The 20,511-nt window shown below is 44.6% G+C and overlaps 2 protein-coding genes across 3 annotated transcripts in view; one reads left to right on the forward strand and one right to left on the reverse strand.

Annotated features, from left to right (window-relative positions):
• The window catches only part of GlyRS (glycine--tRNA ligase), a 41,121-nt gene extending 39,212 nt beyond the window's left edge, over nucleotides 1-1,909 (forward strand). For both annotated transcript variants that reach the window (XM_068394871.1, XM_068394872.1), the window contains 2 exons: nucleotides 675-865; nucleotides 1,714-1,909. In XM_068394871.1, coding sequence (XP_068250972.1) covers nucleotides 675-865; nucleotides 1,714-1,821 — 299 coding nt within the window. In that variant the 3' untranslated portion in view covers nucleotides 1,822-1,909. The remainder of the gene's footprint in view (nucleotides 1-674; nucleotides 866-1,713) is intronic.
• A 10,571-nt stretch (nucleotides 1,910-12,480) lies between these two features.
• Nucleotides 12,481-20,511, reverse strand: part of LOC137660177 (actin-related protein 2/3 complex subunit 3-like) — a 30,952-nt gene continuing 22,921 nt past the window's right edge. Inside the window, 1 exon segment of the mRNA XM_068394873.1 lies at nucleotides 12,481-12,802. Within this exon segment, the coding sequence (XP_068250974.1) occupies nucleotides 12,645-12,802 (158 nt within the window). The 3' untranslated portion in view covers nucleotides 12,481-12,644.

The following is a 20,511-nucleotide window of genomic DNA, read 5'->3' on the forward strand; positions in this document are numbered from 1 at the left end:
GGGTAATGCATTACTACTAAATCTTCAAGAATGAAATGGTGTAAAAAGTTGTAGGATGAAAAATTGAGTTGCGTATGTAGTGTGGAATGGTGGATGTTTGCAGATGATTAAGAAGAAAGATGCAGAAATGAGTGAAAGATAGGAAGTATTTGAATAAACAGAGGATTGAGAGTAGATGTAATCAAGGGTAAATGGAAACTAAGATTATGGGCAATGAACATTGGTGTAAAGGGTGGAAGTTTGGAAGTAGTTGATATGTGTAAATATTTGTAAATTAATATAAATGATGGTAAGATAAAAGAAGAGAATCAATAAGGGTAGTGAGGTATGTGCCAAAGATTAGGAAGACTTGAATTGTTTTTGGAAGCAAAAGTGGAAATATATACTGTAAATGCCTTGATAGGGAGAGGGATAAGGACCAGGACAAACTGCTTAGAAGTTAGAATCATGAGAAAACATATTTGTTCCGGCGTAGATACAAACCCTCCGCTATTTATAGGGGTATACTTTCGGCGTAGCTGAAAGTATACCCATATAAATAGCTCCAGGTTTGTATATTAGGAAAAATACAAATTGCTTACAAATTTGCTATTTTTTGTTAAAATATCTTAAAATAAATATATCAACAAACGCAGCACAAAAAAAAAAAATGAAGTTAATTTTCTCTTTTTCAGCGGATAGCCTAACCAACTTGAATCTGCCCTTGAGAGTTGACGATTCTACGGGTTCCATTGGTCGACGTTATGCACGTACAGATGAGATTGGCATACCCTTTGGTATTACGATAGACTTTGATACCATCAACAACTTGCCCCATACCGTCACCTTGAGGGAGAGAGATTCCACTGAGCAAGTCCGAATGCCTGTGAGTCCCACTGTATTTTGTATCATAGACCAGAACATTTTATTTAGCATTTTGATAATTTAAAATAATTTTTCTGCTTTTAAAGTTGTAAATATATTACCTTCATTTATAATGTTATTGTTTTCTAAAAAGTCACGCCTCTATCTGCTGTCTTTAATAAATCAAGGTATAATTATTCATGCCAAGTTGAAAATTTCAGATTTTCATAATTCTTTTAATCAAAATACTTTGTATAGCTTTGAAGATTCAAGTATGAATAATACATATTTGCTGGGAAAGGTGTGTTAGCGTAAGAGTATACGGAACAAGGCATGAGGAGTCAGCACATCTAAAATTGAAACCAGGGAAAAAACTAGTTAATTGGTAAATTTCTGTCTGTGAAGATCCTTATTTATAATCTCAGTCATGCAGGCACATAGGAAGCTGTATGTTTCTACATAACACTGAATATGTGTGGAATTTGTGTACTATGAGCAAATCAATTTATTTGTGCCGAGGGATTTTCCAGGGAGCCTGGTATTAAAGTTAGGAAATATCTTTAATAGCCTGAAAAAATTACATGATTTGTGCTTAGGTAATCAACATGTTGCCAAACTTCAATGGAATAAATTGTACTGAGGATTTTAATATTATATGTGCTTTATACTCATTCTTTAGGTAATGGTCAGGCGCTTATTATTTTTGTAAGGATGATTACTTTGATGCTGGTTGATTTTGATAGTTTTCCTCATAATTATGTAATTGATGTTTTAATATCCTGTTTTAATCAGATGAAAAAATTCTGGTTAACCATTACTGTAAAATTATTTATTTAACTTTGGAGATTAACGTTGCATGTACTATTTCAGATCGACGATGTGCCTTTAACCATTCGGCATTTAGCAGATGGAAAGCTCCAGTGGAAAGAAGTTACTGAAAAATGGCCCAAATTTGTAGCTCAAGAAACTACTAAGTAGCATGTTTCATTATTTTAGTGTTGACTTTCCTATATATGTGACATGAAAACAGTTGCAATACCTTAATAAAAACACACACAAAATCAAACCGATTTTTAAACAACAAAACATTATACAGTTAGGTATACCAAGGTTATTCCACATTCTTTAGTATATTTATAGGCGGGGTATCGGATAACTATATGGGAAGATTAAGGTTTTTCTTTTTTAGTTTTAGCATTGAGTTTCCTTTCTTAATAATATCTAAGGCACAAATTTTGTCACCATTGTTTTAGTCAATTTGTAGTGCAGTAATTTTTTTTTTTTTCATTTACGTAAGAATTAGTCTTGGATGGAATGGTTTAGCTAATTTTCATAAACCACAAGAATTGAATATGGAATATCCTCTTACTTCTAGGTAGGCGCACCTGTGACTGTATAACAGCAGTTATTTAAATTATTATAAAGTAAATAAAGCAGCTTCTTATTTTTGATAACTGTTATCTGTTAGTGTTAATAGGAAGGTTAACTGTAAATTTTCCCAATAAAAAAAAGAGGATTTTTACCAAATTATTGAATTGAAACCTGTATGATTTGACCTTATTTACAAACAATTGAAAATAATTGTCAATACCTGTACTTGCCAAATTTTATTGCGGTTCCCAGACAGGTAGTGACAGCCACAACCTCTGAATAAGAATTTAAAGTTTCTACAGCTCTTCCCATTGGTATGGTGGCTGCTCTGAGCAGCACTCCACACCCATGCTGGATTTGCTGGATTGCCACCTAAAAAAAGGTGGGCATCCGAGCGAAAGGGTTCTTTTATTCTCTTAACAATGCCGATGGGAGTATATCCAGATTGAGAACCTGTTGTCTCCCACTCTGCATAGGGAGGAGGGAGAGGATGCTAATGAACTTTGGTAAGTATTGAAATAATTTTAATAAAAAATATTACCAAAGTTCCTGCCTGCAGTAGTCTGATAGAAGAGCAGCAGTGATTGAAATAGTTTGAAAAATTACCACGAGGAGGTAAATCTTTAAAGCGAACCTGCACATAAACGTGCTGGAGATGATATCCGTACAAAGGGCGTGCCTAGAGTTCGTCCATCTACTCCGGGGAAACACCATGGCTCTGATGTGTGTCAACACCACGGTGGTGGCCTACGTGAAAAAGCAAGGAGGACTGAAGTCGAAGGAATTGTGCAGTCTCAAGTTTGGAGTTCTTAGAATGGGCCGAAGTGGAACAAATCAATATTTCAGCCAGGTTCATTCCGGGGAAGAGGAACGTCCTGGCCGACGGCCTCAGCAGGATGTCACGTGGTAGGGCCCGAGTGGTCCCTACACCCAGAAGTGGCCAAAACCCTCATCCTGAAGTTGGGCTCGCCGGTGATAGACCTCGTCGCCACGAGACTAAACGTACAGCTCCCCATGTTTTGTTCTCCTGTGCCAGATCCAGCAGCAGCGTTCGAGGACGTCTTCCAAGACCCTTGGGACAACCTCGGCGTTTACGCCTTCCTTCCCTTCGGGATGCTCAGACAGGTCCTCAACAGGGTGAGACGGGCGGCCAGCCTGTGGATGACTTTGGTAGCGCCCTGGTGGCCGGAGAGAGAGAGTGGTTCGCGGTTTTAAGGAACTGGCACGCCTTCCACCTTGGCCACTTCCAGACAGACCAGACCTCCTCCGGCAGCCTCACTTCCAAAGGTTCCACGAAAACCCTCGGTCCCTCCGCCTTCACGCGTGGAGGTTATCGAGCGTCTCCTGAAAAAGGAAGGATATTCGTCGAGGACGGCATCGAGGATGTCAGGGTACCCGAGACGTTCGTCAATAGCAGTGTACCAGGCGAAGTGGGCTACCTTTACTAAGGGGTGCTCCTCGAAGAACATCAGGCCGTTTGGGGCCTCCATTCACGAGATACACATTTCCTGGTCTATCTCAGGGACGAAGTGGGCACGTCCATCCCAGCCATTAAAGGAGTCCAGGCAGCGCTGGGCCAAGTCTTCCTCCTGAAGGGCATCGACCTAGGTACCTCCAGACATATCTCAATGCTCATCAAGAGCTTCGACCAGTCGTATTCCCCCCAAGCTGCTACAGTGCCCCAGTGGGATGTGGCTAGGATACTGAAAGATGCTTTCGGAACCTCCCTTCGAGCCTCTCAAAGACATTCTAGTGAAGGAGCTCACCCTCAAGACAGTCTTTCTGTTAGGTCTAGCATCAGCAAAAAAGAGTAGGTGAGATTCATGGCCTGTCTTATGAGATCTCACACCCGAAGGGCTGGCGAGAAGCTACCTTCAGATTCTTACCCTCCTTCGTAGAAAAGACTCGGAATCCAGCTGTTTGGGACTCCAAGTTTGAAGGGTTCTCAGTGCCAGCTATCCCGCGTTCAGACAACCCGAGGGACTTGCTTCGGTGTCCAGTCAGGGCAGTACGGAAGTACCTAGAGAGGACGGACGGCCAAACTTCGCCCCGAAACCAAGAGTCTGTTTGTCTCCTCAGGACTGGTGAAGAAGCCGGTCTCCAAAACACGATCTCCTTCTGGCTACGCCAGGTGATCACGAAAGCCTACAGCAGTGCAGGGGTCCCCCTTCCAGGAAGGCCTAGACCCCACGACATTAGAGGACTGAGTACTTCGTTGGCCTTTGAAAGAAACATGGCAGTGGGCCAAATCCTGAGGACAGGTACATGGTCTAGACAGTCTACCTTTACGGCTCACTACTTAAAGGATTGTTCTAGGAGATCCTTGGACGGGTTCTCTCTCGGTCCCATCATTTCCACGCTCCAAAAGATTCAAAGGTGTAGCCGCGGGCAGTAAGGCCAAGAGACACAGGTTCCTTCCTTACCCCTTTTTTCCCCTATCACCTTCCCCTATATGACCCTTAAATCCTTTAACTGCCATGAGATACACTGTCAGTGGAAGAATGCATCTCCAAGCTTTTTTGCAGAGGTGGGTTACTTAGACACTAGAGAGTTTTTTGCGTAGTTTTCCCTATTTTCTCGTGTTTCCTTGGGGGTCAGCAGAACCTAGCTTCCTATCTAGGTTCCTTTTCTCTCCTCATCACGGTCTCTAGGTCCGGAAGGCCACTCCCACCTCCTAAGGTGTAAGTCTCCTAAGAAAGTAGTTCGAGGTAAGTACTCCGTGTTGGAACAAATCTCAAATTTTAAGTAATTTTTATTTTTGCTAACAGTACTTGCCTCGAACTACTTTCGGGTTATGGCCCTCCCATCCTGCCCCAAGTGCCTTACAGGACTTCGTAGAAACCTATCTGTCAAAAACTTACTGGAGCTCGAGACCTGAGCAAGCATGCTCTCTGACCCCAGGTCGCTTCATGGCGCGTATCACTCCGCCAAAGGTTACCCCACTTAGAAAATGGGAGTAGGGTTAACTACACAAAATTCTGGTCAGTTGGGAGGAGATCCCAGATACTCCTAAAAAAGTAGTTCGAGGCAAGTACTGTTAGGAAAAATACAAATTACTTAAAATTTGTGAATTATCTAAATCTTAAAAGTAACCAGGTTGAGTTTGAAAAAAAAAAAATTCAAACTAATTTGTATTTTTCCTAGCTATACAAACTTTGGTTCACCAAACATTTAACTGGGCTCCACAAGGCACTCAAAGAGTTGGAACACTCAGGCTTACATGACCGAGGACTATGAAGTGTGGAGTAGATGATGAATGGAGAAGTATTAAATTAAAAGCTCAAGATAGAGATGACTGGCAACATCTAACCGAGGCCCTTTACGCCAATAGACATAGGAGGAGTTGTTAATGATACAGACCCGAGTCCTTAAGGAAGGGATGAAGTTTTCAGAGCAAAGCCGGATGGCCGTTAAAGCTATTAACGAGCAGTTAAGTGACAGGTGGGAGTGAGAAGCTCTTCCACTTACCTATCAAAGCCTCTTCATTTATGACATTTGAGTTCACAACTGTGAGGTGAAGTTGAGGAGGGAAGTATAATCTAAAGGACTCAGGTTTGTATAGTTTGCAAAATACAAAATGTTTAAAAATTTTTTATTTTTTCTGACACCAATACAAACAATCGTCGTTTAGGTAGGGTGACTTGCTGTTTGTTAGGTCAAAAGTCTATGTAGAACCAAACTAGTGGGGTTTTATTTCCCTGTTAATATCCATCTACTGTCCCATACAGGAGTAAAAATGTCTCCAGCTACCTCCTATCTGTCTACCATTGGGATGAATAGGCTGATAGGGCCTGGCCTATCCAAAAAGATTGGTACGTGGTCTAAGGTGAGATACCTTTCCCACTAAGGGGAACACAGTCCGGAATAGTATACCTGGCACAGGATGACTAAAAGTTTGATATAAATTCTACCATGCTTCCCCTCATCTATGGAGGAGAACTTTTTAGGCTCTAAAGAAAGGAACTCAGAAGTTTAGTTCACCAGAATCAAGTCAGATCCTGCGAGTAATGCTTCAACTTCTTTGTCCACAAGATAGGGGCCAGTCATTCTGCTTCCATTCCAGACTCTCGCCTATATATTACCACAGACAGGATGCTTACCAGCCTGTATGAGGTATGAGCTAGCTACACCCATAACTGAGCAGCAACCAAAAGACCAAGTGTAAAAGCATCAAGAGGCTTGTGGGTACTTGTACACAAGATGGTCTGGTGCATACGAACCCCAATCTTCAACCTCCATCTAACTGCTAGATTCCTCTTGAAGATGGGGGTTTGACACAGACCCAGACTTCGCAAGTTCCACTCCTAGCTGGTACCTAGAGTCTTAGCAGGTGAGGCATATGCATTACATATCTGTAATAACTCCCGAAGTCCGAAAGTGTGTGTTCTGGACTCCTCTTTCTTAGTTCTGTCCGTGCTAAGGAAGAGTCGCTGACATTTAAGTTCTGAGGTGTCAGGTCTTCAGACAGCACTGCAGAAACCTCATGGTGTACAATAAAAGTCCTCTTTCTCTGTGCTGCTCCACATAGATGGGATGGAGGAAGGCATGAACTGGAGGTGGTGCCCCGTTAGGGTCAGAGTTTGGCCCCATGGCCTGCAATTACACTAAGGAGCGCCTACACCTCTGAGTGGGAAACTAAGGCTGAGAGACCATGTCACGCACCTAATTTCTTTGCCAATTATAAAAGGAAGGAAACAGACATGCAAGTTGGAACCTTGACCGAGGCCTACTCAAAGGCTCGGAAGAGGTATTGAGAACAGCAAGACTAAGAGAGTCTTGAGCACAAGCAACTCCTATGACGCCCCTTAGAAGTTTCAAAATACCTAAGAAGATCTTGCAGGTCTTAATTGTTGGAGAGATCCAAATCTCTGTGTCTGAAAACAGCTGCCAGCATACTTCTGTACCCCTTGATGGTCGAGGAGGAAAAGTTATGCTTATTCCTAAGATCTAAGAAGAAATCGGCAATCTGTGCTATAGAGGTACTAGATGAAGAAACCGAGTTAGCTCTACACCATTTTCTGAATACCTCCCACTTGGACTGATACACTCTGATGGTAGAAGTCCTCCTTGCTCTTGCAATAGCCTTGGCTGCCTCCTTCAAAAATCCTCTGGATCTTGCGAGTTTTTCGATAGTCTGAAGGCAGTCAGACGTAGAGCTCGGAGGGTTAGATGGTTTCTTGCCAAGTGAGGTTGTTTGAGAAGATCTGCTCTTAATGGTAGGCTTCTCAGAACGTCCACCATCCATTCCAGTACCTCTGTGAACCAACTTCTTGACAGTCAGAAAGGAGCCACTAGGGTCATCCTGGTTCCCTCGTGAGACACGAACTTCTGTAACACCTTGTACAGGATTTTGAAAGGTGGGAACGCATACACATCCATGTGTGACCAATCCAACAGGAACGCGTCTGTGAGTTGCCTCGAGATCCGGAACTGGCGAGCAATATGTCTCCAGCCTTTTCGTCTTCGAGGTTACAAACAGATCTACGAGAGGACGACCCCACATCCGCCACTGTCTCTTGCAAACGTCTAGGTGCAATGTACTGTGGGGAGAATTTGATTCCTCCTGCTGAGTCTGTCCGCACTCATGTTCTTGACTCCCATACGAGAAGAGGTCTTGCTATCTCGTAAAGAGACTTCGAGTGAATCCCACCTTGCTTTGCTATATAAGCCAAAGCCGTGGTGCTGTCGGCATTGACCTGTACCACTTTGCCTAGGACTAGTTTCTCGAAGCCTTTGAGGGCTAAATGCACAGCTAAAAGTTCCTTCTGATTGATATTGAGGTTTTCTTGCTCCTTTGTCCACAGACCTGAGATCTCTGCCTTCCCTAAGTTTGCTCCCCACCCCAAGTTTGAGGCGTCGGAAAACAACACGAGGTCTGGGTTCTTTTGCTCCAACGAGAGGCCCTCCTGAAGTCTGTATACGTTGTTCCACCACTGAAGGTATGTTCTTATGGGATTCGTAATGGGAATACTTTCCCTGTCTTGACTGTCCCCTTTCTTCCAATGATAATCGAGATGAAATTGAAGGGGGCGTAAGTGCAGCCTCCCCAGTGACACAAACTTTTCCAATGACGAGAGGGTCCCCAGAAGACTCATCCACTCTCACCGAACTGACGTCCTTCTTTATAAAGGCCCAAAGCTTTAGGAGAGCTGATTGAATCCTTGCAGGCGACGGAAAAGCCTGAAAAGTCCGACTCTGAATCTCCATCCCCAGATAAAGAATCTTCTGGGATGGAGTCAGCAGTGACTTCTTTGAACTCACTAGGAGTCATAATTCCTTTGACAAATTCAATGTCAGCTGCAGATCCTTCAAACAGCGATCGGCCAAGGGGGCTCTTATGAGCCAATCGTCTAAGTACAGGGAGGCTCTGATGCCCCTTGACTGTAGCATGGTCGCCACATTCAGCATGATCGTTGTGAATGCCTAAGGAGCTGTGCTGAGACCGAAACATAAGGCCCGGAACTGGAAGACTTCCTTCCCGTACATGAACCTCAGATAACGTCTGCAACTCGGATGTATTGGGACATGAAAGTAAGTGTCCTGGAGGTCCAATGATACCATCCAGTCGCCCTTCCTTACTGCTGCCAGCACGGTTTTCTGAGTTTACATGGTGAACTTCGAATTCTGGACGTAGCTGTTGAGGGCACTTACATCCAGAACAGGCCTCCATTCCCCTGAACTCTTGGGGACCAAGAACAAACGGTTGTAAAACCCCGGAGATTTTAAGTCCCGCACCCTCTCTATCGCTCTCTTCTCTAGCAAGAGAGATATCTGAAGCTGTATTTGGGCGAGAGATCCATAGGATCTGTGGCTAACGGAGGTTTTGAGAAGAATGGGATTTTGTATCCTTCCTTTAAAACAAGAACGGACCAAGGGTCCGCTCCTCTTCTCTCCCAGGCCTGCCAGAAGTAATTCAGCCTGGCCCCCACTGCCGTCTGTAGGAGAGGGCAGTCAGACTCTGCCTCGACTGGATTTAGCTCCTCTTTTCTTGGACTTCTTCCCGTCGGGCCTGAAGTTACCCCTTCCGGCAGGTTTACCATGAAAGAGCTGAGCGGATTGAGAAAACGAAGTAACTTCCTTTGGTCTACGGGAAGGAAATGAAGTAGGCAGCACCTTCCTAGCCGTCTTGGCAACCAGATCATGGGTAGCCTTCTGGGTCAGCGCAGCGGCAACTTCCCTTACCAACTCTTGAGGGAAAAGCGCTCCAGACAGTGGCGCAAAAAGTAACTCCAATCTCTGAATAGGAGTGACCCCCACGGAGGGGAAAGAACACATAGTTGCCCTCTTCTTGACAAATCTGGCTGTGAGTAGGGCAGCCAATTCGTCTGAACCGTCCCTAACTGCCTTGTCCATGCATGACATTAGTTGAATGCGGTTACTAATGTCAGTGCCCTTCATTTCCGACACTTTCCTTCCCAAGGCAACCAGAGACCAGTCCAGAAAGTTAAACACTTCGAAAGCCCTGAACATGCGTTTCAAGAGATGGTCGAACTCAGACATAGACCACCACACTCCAGTCCTCCTCATAGCTAGCCGACGTGAAGAGTCTATGAGGCTCGAGAAATCTCCCTGGGCAGAGCCAGGAACTCCCAAGCCTAGGACTTCTCCTGTCTCATACCAAACACTAGACTTGGAGGCTAGTCTGGCAGGAGGAAAAGCGAAACACGTCTTGCCAAGGACTTTCTTCGAATCCATCCACACTTCCATTAACTTTAACGCCCTCTTAGAGGAGCGAGAGAGTACCATCTTCGTGAACATAGACGCTCTTGCTGCTTTACCAAGGGTAAATTCCAAAGGCGGAGAACGCAGGGCTACAGGAGTAAAATGGTCTGGGAATAACTCCGTAAAGACCAGCATTAACTTCTTGAGGTCCACCGAATGTTGAGGTGGTTTATCCTCTTCTCCCTCCGAGATCTCGTCCAACGGTTCATCCGCGGAGAAAACCTCATCTGGCTCCTCCTCCGAAAGAAAATCAGCCGCCGCAGCAGTGCCTTGTTCAGAGAGGCGCCGTTCCTGCGTAGACGTGTCAGCGCTGACGTGCGCGCGTTTGCGCTGTTCAATATTCCCATGTGCTTGACGTTCACTAGCCTTGCGTTGTTGTCAGTTTGTGGAATAGTATCCAACTGGCACGAGGGGACAAGGGTCGACTGACGTGTGGCATCATGGGTTGGCTGACGCGTGGCATCATGGGTTGACTGACGTGTGCTGCCATGGGCAGACTGACATGTGGCATCATGGATTGGCTGACGTGTGCCGTCATGGGTAGACTGATGCGCGGCGTCATGGGATGACTGACGTGTGCCGTCATGAGTAGACTGATGTGTGGTGTCATGGGTTGACTAACACGTAGCATCTGACTGACGCTCCGTATCGCGTCCGCTTCTGTCCTGCCGCTTAGCGGCCCGCTCCGTTGTTTGGCGAACGTCATCTCGTTTGGAAGACCGACGTTCGGCGCTATGAGCGGTCGATTGATGCTGAGAAGCAGGTCCCTGACAGACGCATCCACCTCGACCTGTCGTTGAACACTGCGGCTGAGAGATCGGCTGTGCGACAACGCGTCATTACCGGAATCAACAGGCCGCCTGTGCGACAACATGTCTAAACCGGAAGACTGACGCCCAACCTCACTGCCAACAGCAGGCCGATAAGATTGCATAAGCAACGAGAGTTGCTGCTTCATGCCCAACAGCATAGACCATTTGGGATCACCCTTAGTCAACATGCGTGCAGCCTCTTCCAACGCAAATTCGCCTTTCTCATCGCTTCCAAATCGCTCCCCACTTTCGGGAGACAAACACCAGTCTGATGGAAGCGGCGGTGCATGAACCGTAATACCAGAACCAGGGATCAGCTCCGAATCTGACTGCACCAAACCTTTATCTATATCAGAACTCCCGTCAAGAGCGTTTCGCAGGCGAACCCTCGCCAAGGGACTGAAAACGCTCAGGTGTATCCCAATGGCTACAGCCAGGCTCTTGCGGAGGAGAATCGTGTTGCTGTACCACTGCGTCTGCTCTTTTCTTAAGAGGTCTAGAGGCTTGACGCCAGACCTCGCCACGCGAAACTTCATCTGAAGATGGCGATAATGCACTAACCTCACCTTTCCTATGGTGAGGGTGAGCGAACTGTGATATGACAGCAGGTACGCTCGAGGGGACGTCTGCGCAAGTGATGACGCCTCTCATTCCCTTTCGCCGTTCGACGTTACTTCTCCCATGGGTTCGAGAGCTTGAAAGAGGTCTAAGTCTAGGTGAATGACAGGATCGCGCAGACGCACCCTCCACAACACTGAACACATTAGCCAAACCTTTCGCACTTGATAGATCGCCTGTGCGACAACTTTTAAGCAAATTAATTTCGGACATAATCTGGTTCTTGTCCACCGCTAGTGATTCAACTCTTACGCCGAGAGCTTGAATCACGGACAACATATCCTTCATCGTAGGTTCCTTCGGTTCTTGATCTACCACTACGGGGGAAGGGTTAGGATCAATGACATTGGATACAGGTAAATCTACAGAACGAGAAGAACTGTGTCTAATTCTGTCTCTCTCTAGTCTCTGAGTATAGCGCTCAAAAGCTAACCACTCACTTTCGGTCAAAGAAAAGCATTCTTCGCACCGATCCCCAAAAGTACAAGTATTATCCCTACATTTCATACAAATCGTATGAGGATCAACAGAAGCTTTAGGAAGACGAGTATGACATCCTTTAATACATTTCCTATATAAAGAGGAGGGGTCGGCCATATTGAATAGTTATGAGAGATCAAAACATAAACAAGGGTCAAAACTATTTAAATAAACCTAAAACAACAAAGATTTCAAGATAATATGAAAGAGAAATCAATAAAGTGAAAGCCCAAAACCAAAAGACAGTGTACATCACCAAATAAACCATCCAAATCAAAGAAGGTTGCGAGTGAATTCCAATCGTTCCAGCCAGCAATGGCGGCGGGGAAGGTCTGAATTGGTTGGAATAGTTCGGCCTGTCTACCGCGAGGGCGCTAGTATACACCTGGGATATCTGCGATTGCCGCAAGATTTTTAATTTCTGCCGGGCGTCCAGGGACTTTAGCCATTCTTATATAACCAGTGGGCAAGTTTTATGTTTAAAAACAAAAAGCTACCATAACTTCACCAAATTAAAGCAACTTTTTTTTTAAATTTTAACTTCAATCCAAAAATATTATTGTACAGTACTTTAGGCTTTTTTTTTTTTTTTTTTTAATCTACCTCTTCAGGAAAGAGGTACTGACAAAGCAAAAATACTTCTCAACTTTAATAAAATCTGTAGCATATAATTGTACCCACTACACACATGATTGGATTTTTAAAACAAGCTAAACCAATTCCTCTCATCAAATCAAACTAAAAAATGAAAATAAAATGCCACACAGGACCAGTAAATGAGGAAATCATATATGAAAATCATGCACTGGGTGCCAAGAGACTTTTATCCATAAACTTCTTCTTTGTGAAGCAGAGCCACCACTTTGACGGTTTTCCGTCAGTGGTGTTGAACACTCTCTCGCAGACGCGGAGACCAGTTTCCTGTCTAAGCTGCTGAAGATACTGTTGCATGAGTTCTGGAAAGAAAAGTTCATGGTAAGTAGATAATATACAATACTGTAAATCAATTTGACACATAATGGTGTAATTTTTACATTCATATTTTCTGGACAGGTTCTTTTCCCATGACAAAAGTCATACTACTAAAATGATACAAAACATGATAGAATTATAATAAAAGAATTTATTATTTTGATATTCACTTTAGGTTAATCAATCCAGCTAACTCCTCAAAGATCGGTTGAGCTAATGTCTAACCTTGTTATACTAAAATGGGAATCCTTTAAATAGGAAGATGATTTCAGTGTGAGCTAGAATGATAATTGAATTCGGTAACAAGATGCCGTAGTTAAAAACAGGCAGTGAGCACGTCCCTCTACTTGTCGGAAGATTTACACTTCAACTTTTCGGCTCAGGACTGAGAGCGGTGATTGAGTTGGGAAGTTTAACTTAATTTTAAAGAAATGTTTTTGCTCATACGTGTACACAAGCCTTTGATCTTTCATCCTTTAAATAGGGAGACTTATTACTCGGTGGATTGAAAGTCCCCTTAGAACGGAATAGGTTGTATTTTTCTTCCCTGGAAATGTCCATCTACCTGGCTCCATAAGGGAATGAGGGACATGACTCCAGCAACCCCCTTTCCATCTATCATAGGGATAAGTAGACTGAAAGAGCCTGACCTGTCTAAGAAGAATAGTGCTTGGTCAACAGAGGAATTCCTTCCCTGAAGATGATGTCAGTCTGGAATAATATACCTGGTGTATGATGGTTAATGGGTTGGTAAAAATTCCACCATCCTTCCCTCGTTAGGGAGAATGGTAGGGAACTTCTTTAGATTAAAAAATGGAGTTCCACATCGTAACTTGCCAGCACTGAGTCAGATCAAGCGTGTAACGTTTACGACCGTTTTGCCCAAAAGAAAAATGAAGTAGAGCCAGTCCTACCTACTTTTCAATTCATATTTATATCTACACTCTACCATACACAGGATACTTCCTGTCCCATGTGGGGGGGGGGTTACACAACTGCTTGGGCAGCCATAACAGGATTGAGCACATAGGTGTTAAGGGACTTGTGCTTGGAATGCTTACAGTTGAGAATGTTGTGGTGCAGATGCATTTATTCTTGGGAACATACACCTGAGATGATCAGGGTGTTCAGGTGTGTGTCCCGCTGCACCTTATCAAAACTCAAAGAATGATTGTAAGTGAGTCAAGAACATTAGCTCCTCAACATCCAGATCTTTGCATTGACAATGTCTCTTTATCTATATACAATTCATTTAAAATTCTAGCTGTGATTCTTGACTGTAAATTTACTTTTGATAAACAACACATTCAGTGTTTCTTCTTCAATTGCACCAAAAAAAAAATGGCTTATTGAGAAAATCTTATTCGGTGATCAATCTATTCTGAAGAAGTGTTTCATTTCTTTCATTTTGCCTGGTTTTGAGTATTGTTCTCCCATCTGGTCTTCAATTGCTGAATATCATCTTAATTTGTTGGACAGGAACTTACAATCAATTAAATTTGTTATGCTTGATATCACAAATTTTAAAGTAATTTGTATTTTCCTAACATACTTACCTAGAACTACTTTCTTAGGAGTTACTGGTAACTTTCCCAACCGACCAGAATTTTGTGTAGTTTACCCTATTCCCATTTTCTATGGGTGACCTCAGGCGGAGTGATACGCGCCCTGAGGCGACCCGGTGTCGGAGAGCGTGCTAGCTCAGGTCGTGCTCCTCAGTAAGTTTCGTTGAAAAAAGGGTTCTCCTCAGTCCTGCAGGACCCTCGGGGAAGGATGGGCGGGCCATAACCCGAAAGTAGTTCTAGGTAAGTATGTTAGGAAAAATGTTATTTTGATAATAAAATAAATTTTTGAATATACTTACCCGGTGATTATAATAGCTGCAACTCTGTTGCTCGACAGAAAACTCTAAGGTAAAATTCGCCAGCGATCGCTACACAGGTTGCGGGTGTGCCCAACAGCGCCATCTGTCGTCCAGATACCCAGTACTCAATGTAAACAAAGAACTCAATTTTCTCCTCGTCCCACTGCGTCTCTATTGGGGAGGAAGGGAGGGTCCTTTAATTTATAATCACCGGGTAAGTATATTCAAAAATTTATTTTATTATAAAAATAACATTTTTCAATATTTAACTTAGCCGGTGATTATAATAGCTGATTCACACCCAGGGGGGTGGGTAGAGACCAGCAAAATATGTTTACATTATTATGAGCTAAGAATTTTTATTTCATTTTAGAAGTTATCAAAATAACAAAAACAAAATAAATAGGTACCTGGTAAGGAAGTCGACTTGAACAATTACTCTGCCTTTTTAAGTACGTCTTCCTTACGGAGCCTCGCGATCCTCTTAGGATGCTGATCGACCCCTAGGATCTGAAGTATCAAGGGTTGCAACCCATACAACAGGACCTCATGAAAACCCCTAATCTAGGCGCTTCTCAAGAAATGACTTTGACCACCCGCCAAATCAACCAGGATGCGAAAGGCTTCTTAGCCTTCCGGACAACCCAAAAACAACAATAAAAACATTTCAAGAGAAAGATTAAAAAGGTTATGGAATTAGGGAATTGTAGTGGTTGAGCCCTCACCCACTACTGCACTCGCTGCTACGAATGGTCCCAGTGTGTAGCAGTTCTTGTAAAGAGACTGGACATCTTTCAAGTAAAATGACGCGAACACTGACTTGCTTCTCCAATAGGTTGCGTCCATTATACTTTGCAGAGATATATTTTGCTTAAAGGCCACGGAAGTTGTTACAGCTCTAACTTCGTGTGTCTTCACCTTAAGCAAAGTTCGGTCTTCCTCACTCAGATGTGAATTAGCTTCTCGTATTAACAATCTGATAAAGTCTGACCAAGCATTCTTTGACAAAGGCAAGGATGGTTTCTTAATTGAACACCATAAAGCTTCAGATTGGCCTTGTAAAGGTTTAGTACGCTTTAAATAGAACTTACGAGCTCTAACAGGGCATAAGACTCTTTCTAGTTCATTGCCTACGATCTCCGATAAGCTGGGGATATCGAAAGATTTAGGCCAAGGCCGAGAAGGCAGCTCATTTTTGGCTAGAAAACCAAGTTGTAGCGAACAAGTGGCTTTTTCTGACGAAAATCCTATGGTCTTGCTGAAGGCATGAATCTCACTGACTCTTTTAGCCGAGGCTAAGCATACCAGGAAAAGTGTCTTAAGAGTCAGATCTTTCAGGGAGGCTGATTGAAACGGCTCCAACCTGTCTGATATGAAGAATCTTAGTACCACGTCTAAATTCCATCCAGGGGTAGCCAAACGACGCTCCTTGGTGGTCTCAAAAGACTTAAGGAGGTCTTGCAGATCTTTATGTTTGGAAAGATCTAAGCCTCTATGCCGGAAGACCGATGCCAACATGCTTCTGTAGCCCTTGATAGTGGGAGCTGAAAGGGATCGTCCTTTTCTCAGGTATAAGAGAAAAACAGCTATTTGAGCTACAGAGGTACTGGTCGAGGATACAGAAACTGACTTGCACCAGTCTCGGAAGACTTCCCACTTCGATTGGTAGACTCTAATGGAAGCAGCTCTCCTTGCTCTAGCAATCGCACTGGCTGCTTCCTTCGAAAAGCCTCTAGCTCTCGAGAGTCTTTCGATAGTCTGAAGGCAGTCGGACGAAGAGCGTGGAGGCTTTGGAGTACCTTCTTTACGTGTGGCTGACGTAGAAGGTCTACCCTTAGAGGAAGACTACTGGGAACGTCTTCTAACCATCGAAGTATCTCGGTGAACCATTCTCTCGCGGGCCAGAGGGAAGCAACTAACGTCAACCTTGTCCCTTCGTGAGAGGCGAACTTCTGTTGACAATCTTGAACGGTGGGAATGCGTAGAGATCCAGATGTGACCAATCTAGGAGGAAAGCATCTATATGTATTGCTGCTGGGTCCGGGACTGGAGAGCAATAGATTGGAAGCCTCTTGGTCAGCGAGGTTGCAAAGAGATCTATGGATGGTTTTACCCCAAGTGGCCCAAAGTCTCTTGCACACATCCTTGTGGAGGGTCCATTCGGTTGGAATTACTTGCCCTTTCCGACTGAGACAATCTGCTATGACGTTCAAGTCGCCTTGGATGAACCTCGTTACTAGGGAGATGTCTTGACCTTTTGACCAGATGAGCAGGTCCCTTGTGATCTCGTACAACGTCAGTGAGTGGGTACCTCCTTGTTTGGAGATGTACGCCAAGGCCGTGGTGATGTCCGAGTTAACTTCCACCACTTTGCCTCGAAGGAGAGACTTGAAGCTTTTCAAGGCCAGATGTACTGCCAACAGCTCCTTGCAGTTGATATGCATGCTCCTCTGACTCGAGTTCCACAGTCCTGAGCATTCCCGACCGTCTAGTGTCGCGCCCCAGCCCACGTCCGATGCGTCCGAGAAGAGAACGTGGTTGGGAGTCTGAACAGCCAGGGGAAGACCCTCTCTTAGGTTGATATTGTCCTTCCACCAAGTCAGACAAGACTTTATCTTTTCGGAAACCGGGATCGAGACCGCTTCTAGCGTCTTGTCCTTTTTCCAGTGAAAAGCTAGATGGTATTGAAGAGGACGGAGGTGTAGTCTTCCTAGTGACACAAATTGTTCCACGGATGACAGCGTCCCTACCAGACTCATCCACAGCCTGACTGAGCAGCGTTCCTTCTTCAGCATCTTCTGGATGGATAGCAGGGCTTGATCTATTCTGGGGGCTGATCGTCTTGTTGTTCAGCAACGTCCTCATCAGAGGGTTCCTCATCCGAAAACTGATGAGGAAACGGCAACGGAGTGGGCAACGTCTGGCTCGCTGAGTCCGGTCGCACTAGTGGATGCGTGACGGAGCCGGACGCAATATCATGGAACTGCTGCACAGTCTGTGAACTGTCAACAACCATGGGTGCGCGAGGAAGCACAGCGTCAACCCGAGACTGTCTAGACCGTCTGGGTTGTGCAGTCAACACCCTACCGGGTTGCTGAGGTTGACGTACTGCGTCACAACAAGTCACCTCTGCTGGTTGTTGAACGTCCTGAACGTCAACAACCACCTCCGAGCGTCGCTTAACGTCAACGTGCGGCTGGCAACCCACACTGGGTCGCATCGGTGGAGGAACCACCTCAACTGGCAGACGCGAGTAGGTTACCTCAGCGTCAACAGGGCGCACAACCGACCGGTTGGAAGGTTGTTGGCCAGAAGGTTCGGTAGCAACCTTCTCCGCATTAAAGTCCTCTATCAAGGACGCAAGCTTGGACTGCATGTCTTGCAGCAAAGCCCATTTAGGGTCTACGGGAGCAGGTGTGGCAACAGACGGGGTTAGCGACTGAGGCGGTACCGTTTACCATCCCTGAAAGCCTTGTTATGCGTGACAAAATTGTACAGCAAAACTTCAAAGGCTCGAAAACAGCTGTGAAGTTGACCTGTAAACAACTTGGAGCGTCTCCTGGCCAGGCGCCAGGGAGAGTCTACGAGAATTGAGAAGTCTATCTGGGCAGAGGCATGAACTCCCAAGCCGAGAACTTCTCTCGTGTCATATCAGACTCTCGCTCTATAAACCAGTTTAAAAGAAGGGAAAGCAAAGGCTGTATCCCCCAAACTCCTCCTGGTGAAAAACCAGTCGCCTAGCCAACGTAAAGCTCTCTAGGAGAGCGAGAGAGCACTAGCTTAAAAACAACGGCTTCGAAGTAGCTAGGCCTAGTGTAAGCTCTGACGTTTAGGCAAACGAGGAGCAGCAGTTACAAAAAGATCCGGACGAAGATCCTTAAAAAAAAATCATCATGATTTAATTAAAGTCCATAGGAGGCTAAGCAGCTTTAGGCTCCTCTCCATCTGACAGAGTCCTCAAGGGAATATCAGTAGGAGGGGGAACAGCAACTTCCTCATCTACAGGAACCTTGTCCGATAAAAGCTGAGTCTCAAGCAAGGGAGAGACCTACCGTGGTGGCAATGCTTTACAAGCAGAGTCCACACTCACTGGTGCATTAGTAGCGGACCAGAACGCAACGTCATGTAACTGCTGGACAGTCTGTGAACTGTCAACAACTGAACTGTCAACCACAACAGGTGCGTGAGGACGCACAGCGTCCACTCGAGACTGCTTTGACTGCCTAGACTGAGCAGTCAAAACAACTCTAGAATGCGGAGGTTGACGCACAGCGTCAAAACAAGTCAACTCCGATTGTTAGTGAACGTCTTGAACGTCAACAGGAGCCTCAGCAAGTGGCCTAACGTCCAAATGCGGCTGAAAAACCACACGACCGCATCGAGTGTGGTTCTAAACAACCTGACTGACGTGACTAAGCTACGCCAACGTCAACAGTAAGCACAAAGGAACGTTAGGTTGGCTGAAAGCCAGGATATCGATGAGATAAACGGCTAGACTCAACGGACTAATCGGCAGAATAGTCTTCCATAAGGGAGGCAAGCATATACTGCATGTCTTGCCATACAACCCATTAAGGATCAACGGAAATGGTTGTGGTAAGAGACGAGGGTAACGTCTGTGACCGCAACACTTTGCCTACAAAAAAAGACTCTCGGAGTCTGTGTTACGCTTTTGTTAGGCGGCGAGCAGTTATCCGATGACTGCATAGGGTCAGAGCTGTCCTAATGGTTGTAACCAGGACGCTGGACCTGTCCTGAAAGGACTGACTTTCGCTTAAGGGCTTCGAAACCTTGTGACAGGTTTCTTATGCGAAAAGCCTTCGGATGACGAGGAGAAACAACGTCTCTCTCGTCTTATGGTAGGGGAGATCTTGGTAAGATACACCCGATACCATAGAGGGAAAACGTCTGTTCGTTGGTCAAGGCCTCTCGAACCCATAAGTCGTTTGACATTACTTCTCCCCTGGGCTTGGGAGCATGTAAGAGGTCCCGGACTAGGTGAACGACAGGCACGAACAGACGAACCCTCGGACGCAACACTGTAACACTTTGCGCATATCACTTTATCACTTCGATTTTCTGTTTTGCACTTATTTCACTGAAATTTTTACTGATTTCTACCTGAAACACGCAATTCTACCCTTCATTAAAAGGTAGTAATTGCGAAATCAGTCAAATAATGCAAGCTCATTAATACCAGCAAAAAACAGAACACATATTTAAAGATAAAAAAAAAATCAGTGGCTGGGAAAGAGACTAAACACTAGTTCATATAACTACGTTTTCAATCTCTCACCGCACATAGCCTGGGGACGAGAATAAAAAACTAAAACGTTTTATCCTTCCTCCCCGTACAGCGACTAGGGACGAGAGTAACACGAGAACAACGTTACCCGCTTGAACGGAACGTTTTCTCTCCTCTCTCTCCCTCCGTCTCTATCTCTCTCTCTCTTTCTCTCTTGATTTCGCACCTAAGAGAAGAGCCCAATTATATTTCGTCAAAAAAACATGTTATTTGACTAAAGGAAAAAACTGAAAGGTTTTTCAAATAAAAAGTTCCTTTAAAATAGAATTTAAAACATTTAAGCTAAGAAAGAATGAACAAAACGTCAGAATCGATTTACTCTTACTGCAAAGTGAAACCGTGATACACTCTCTCTCTATCGTAACGATAGAGCGCATGTTGAACGTCCTGAACGTCAACAACTGCGTAGCATAAATAAACTAAACGTTAGTTCATCTTTGAAAACAGTACGAAGACTATCAAAGAAATTCTTTCATAAGATATTACATTTAAAAAGTTTTAAATCCTTAGCTCTTTAAAAGCTA

The sequence above is a fragment of the Palaemon carinicauda genome, chromosome 20 (assembly GCF_036898095.1).
Source record: "Palaemon carinicauda isolate YSFRI2023 chromosome 20, ASM3689809v2, whole genome shotgun sequence".
Lineage (NCBI taxonomy): Eukaryota > Metazoa > Arthropoda > Malacostraca > Decapoda > Palaemonidae > Palaemon > Palaemon carinicauda.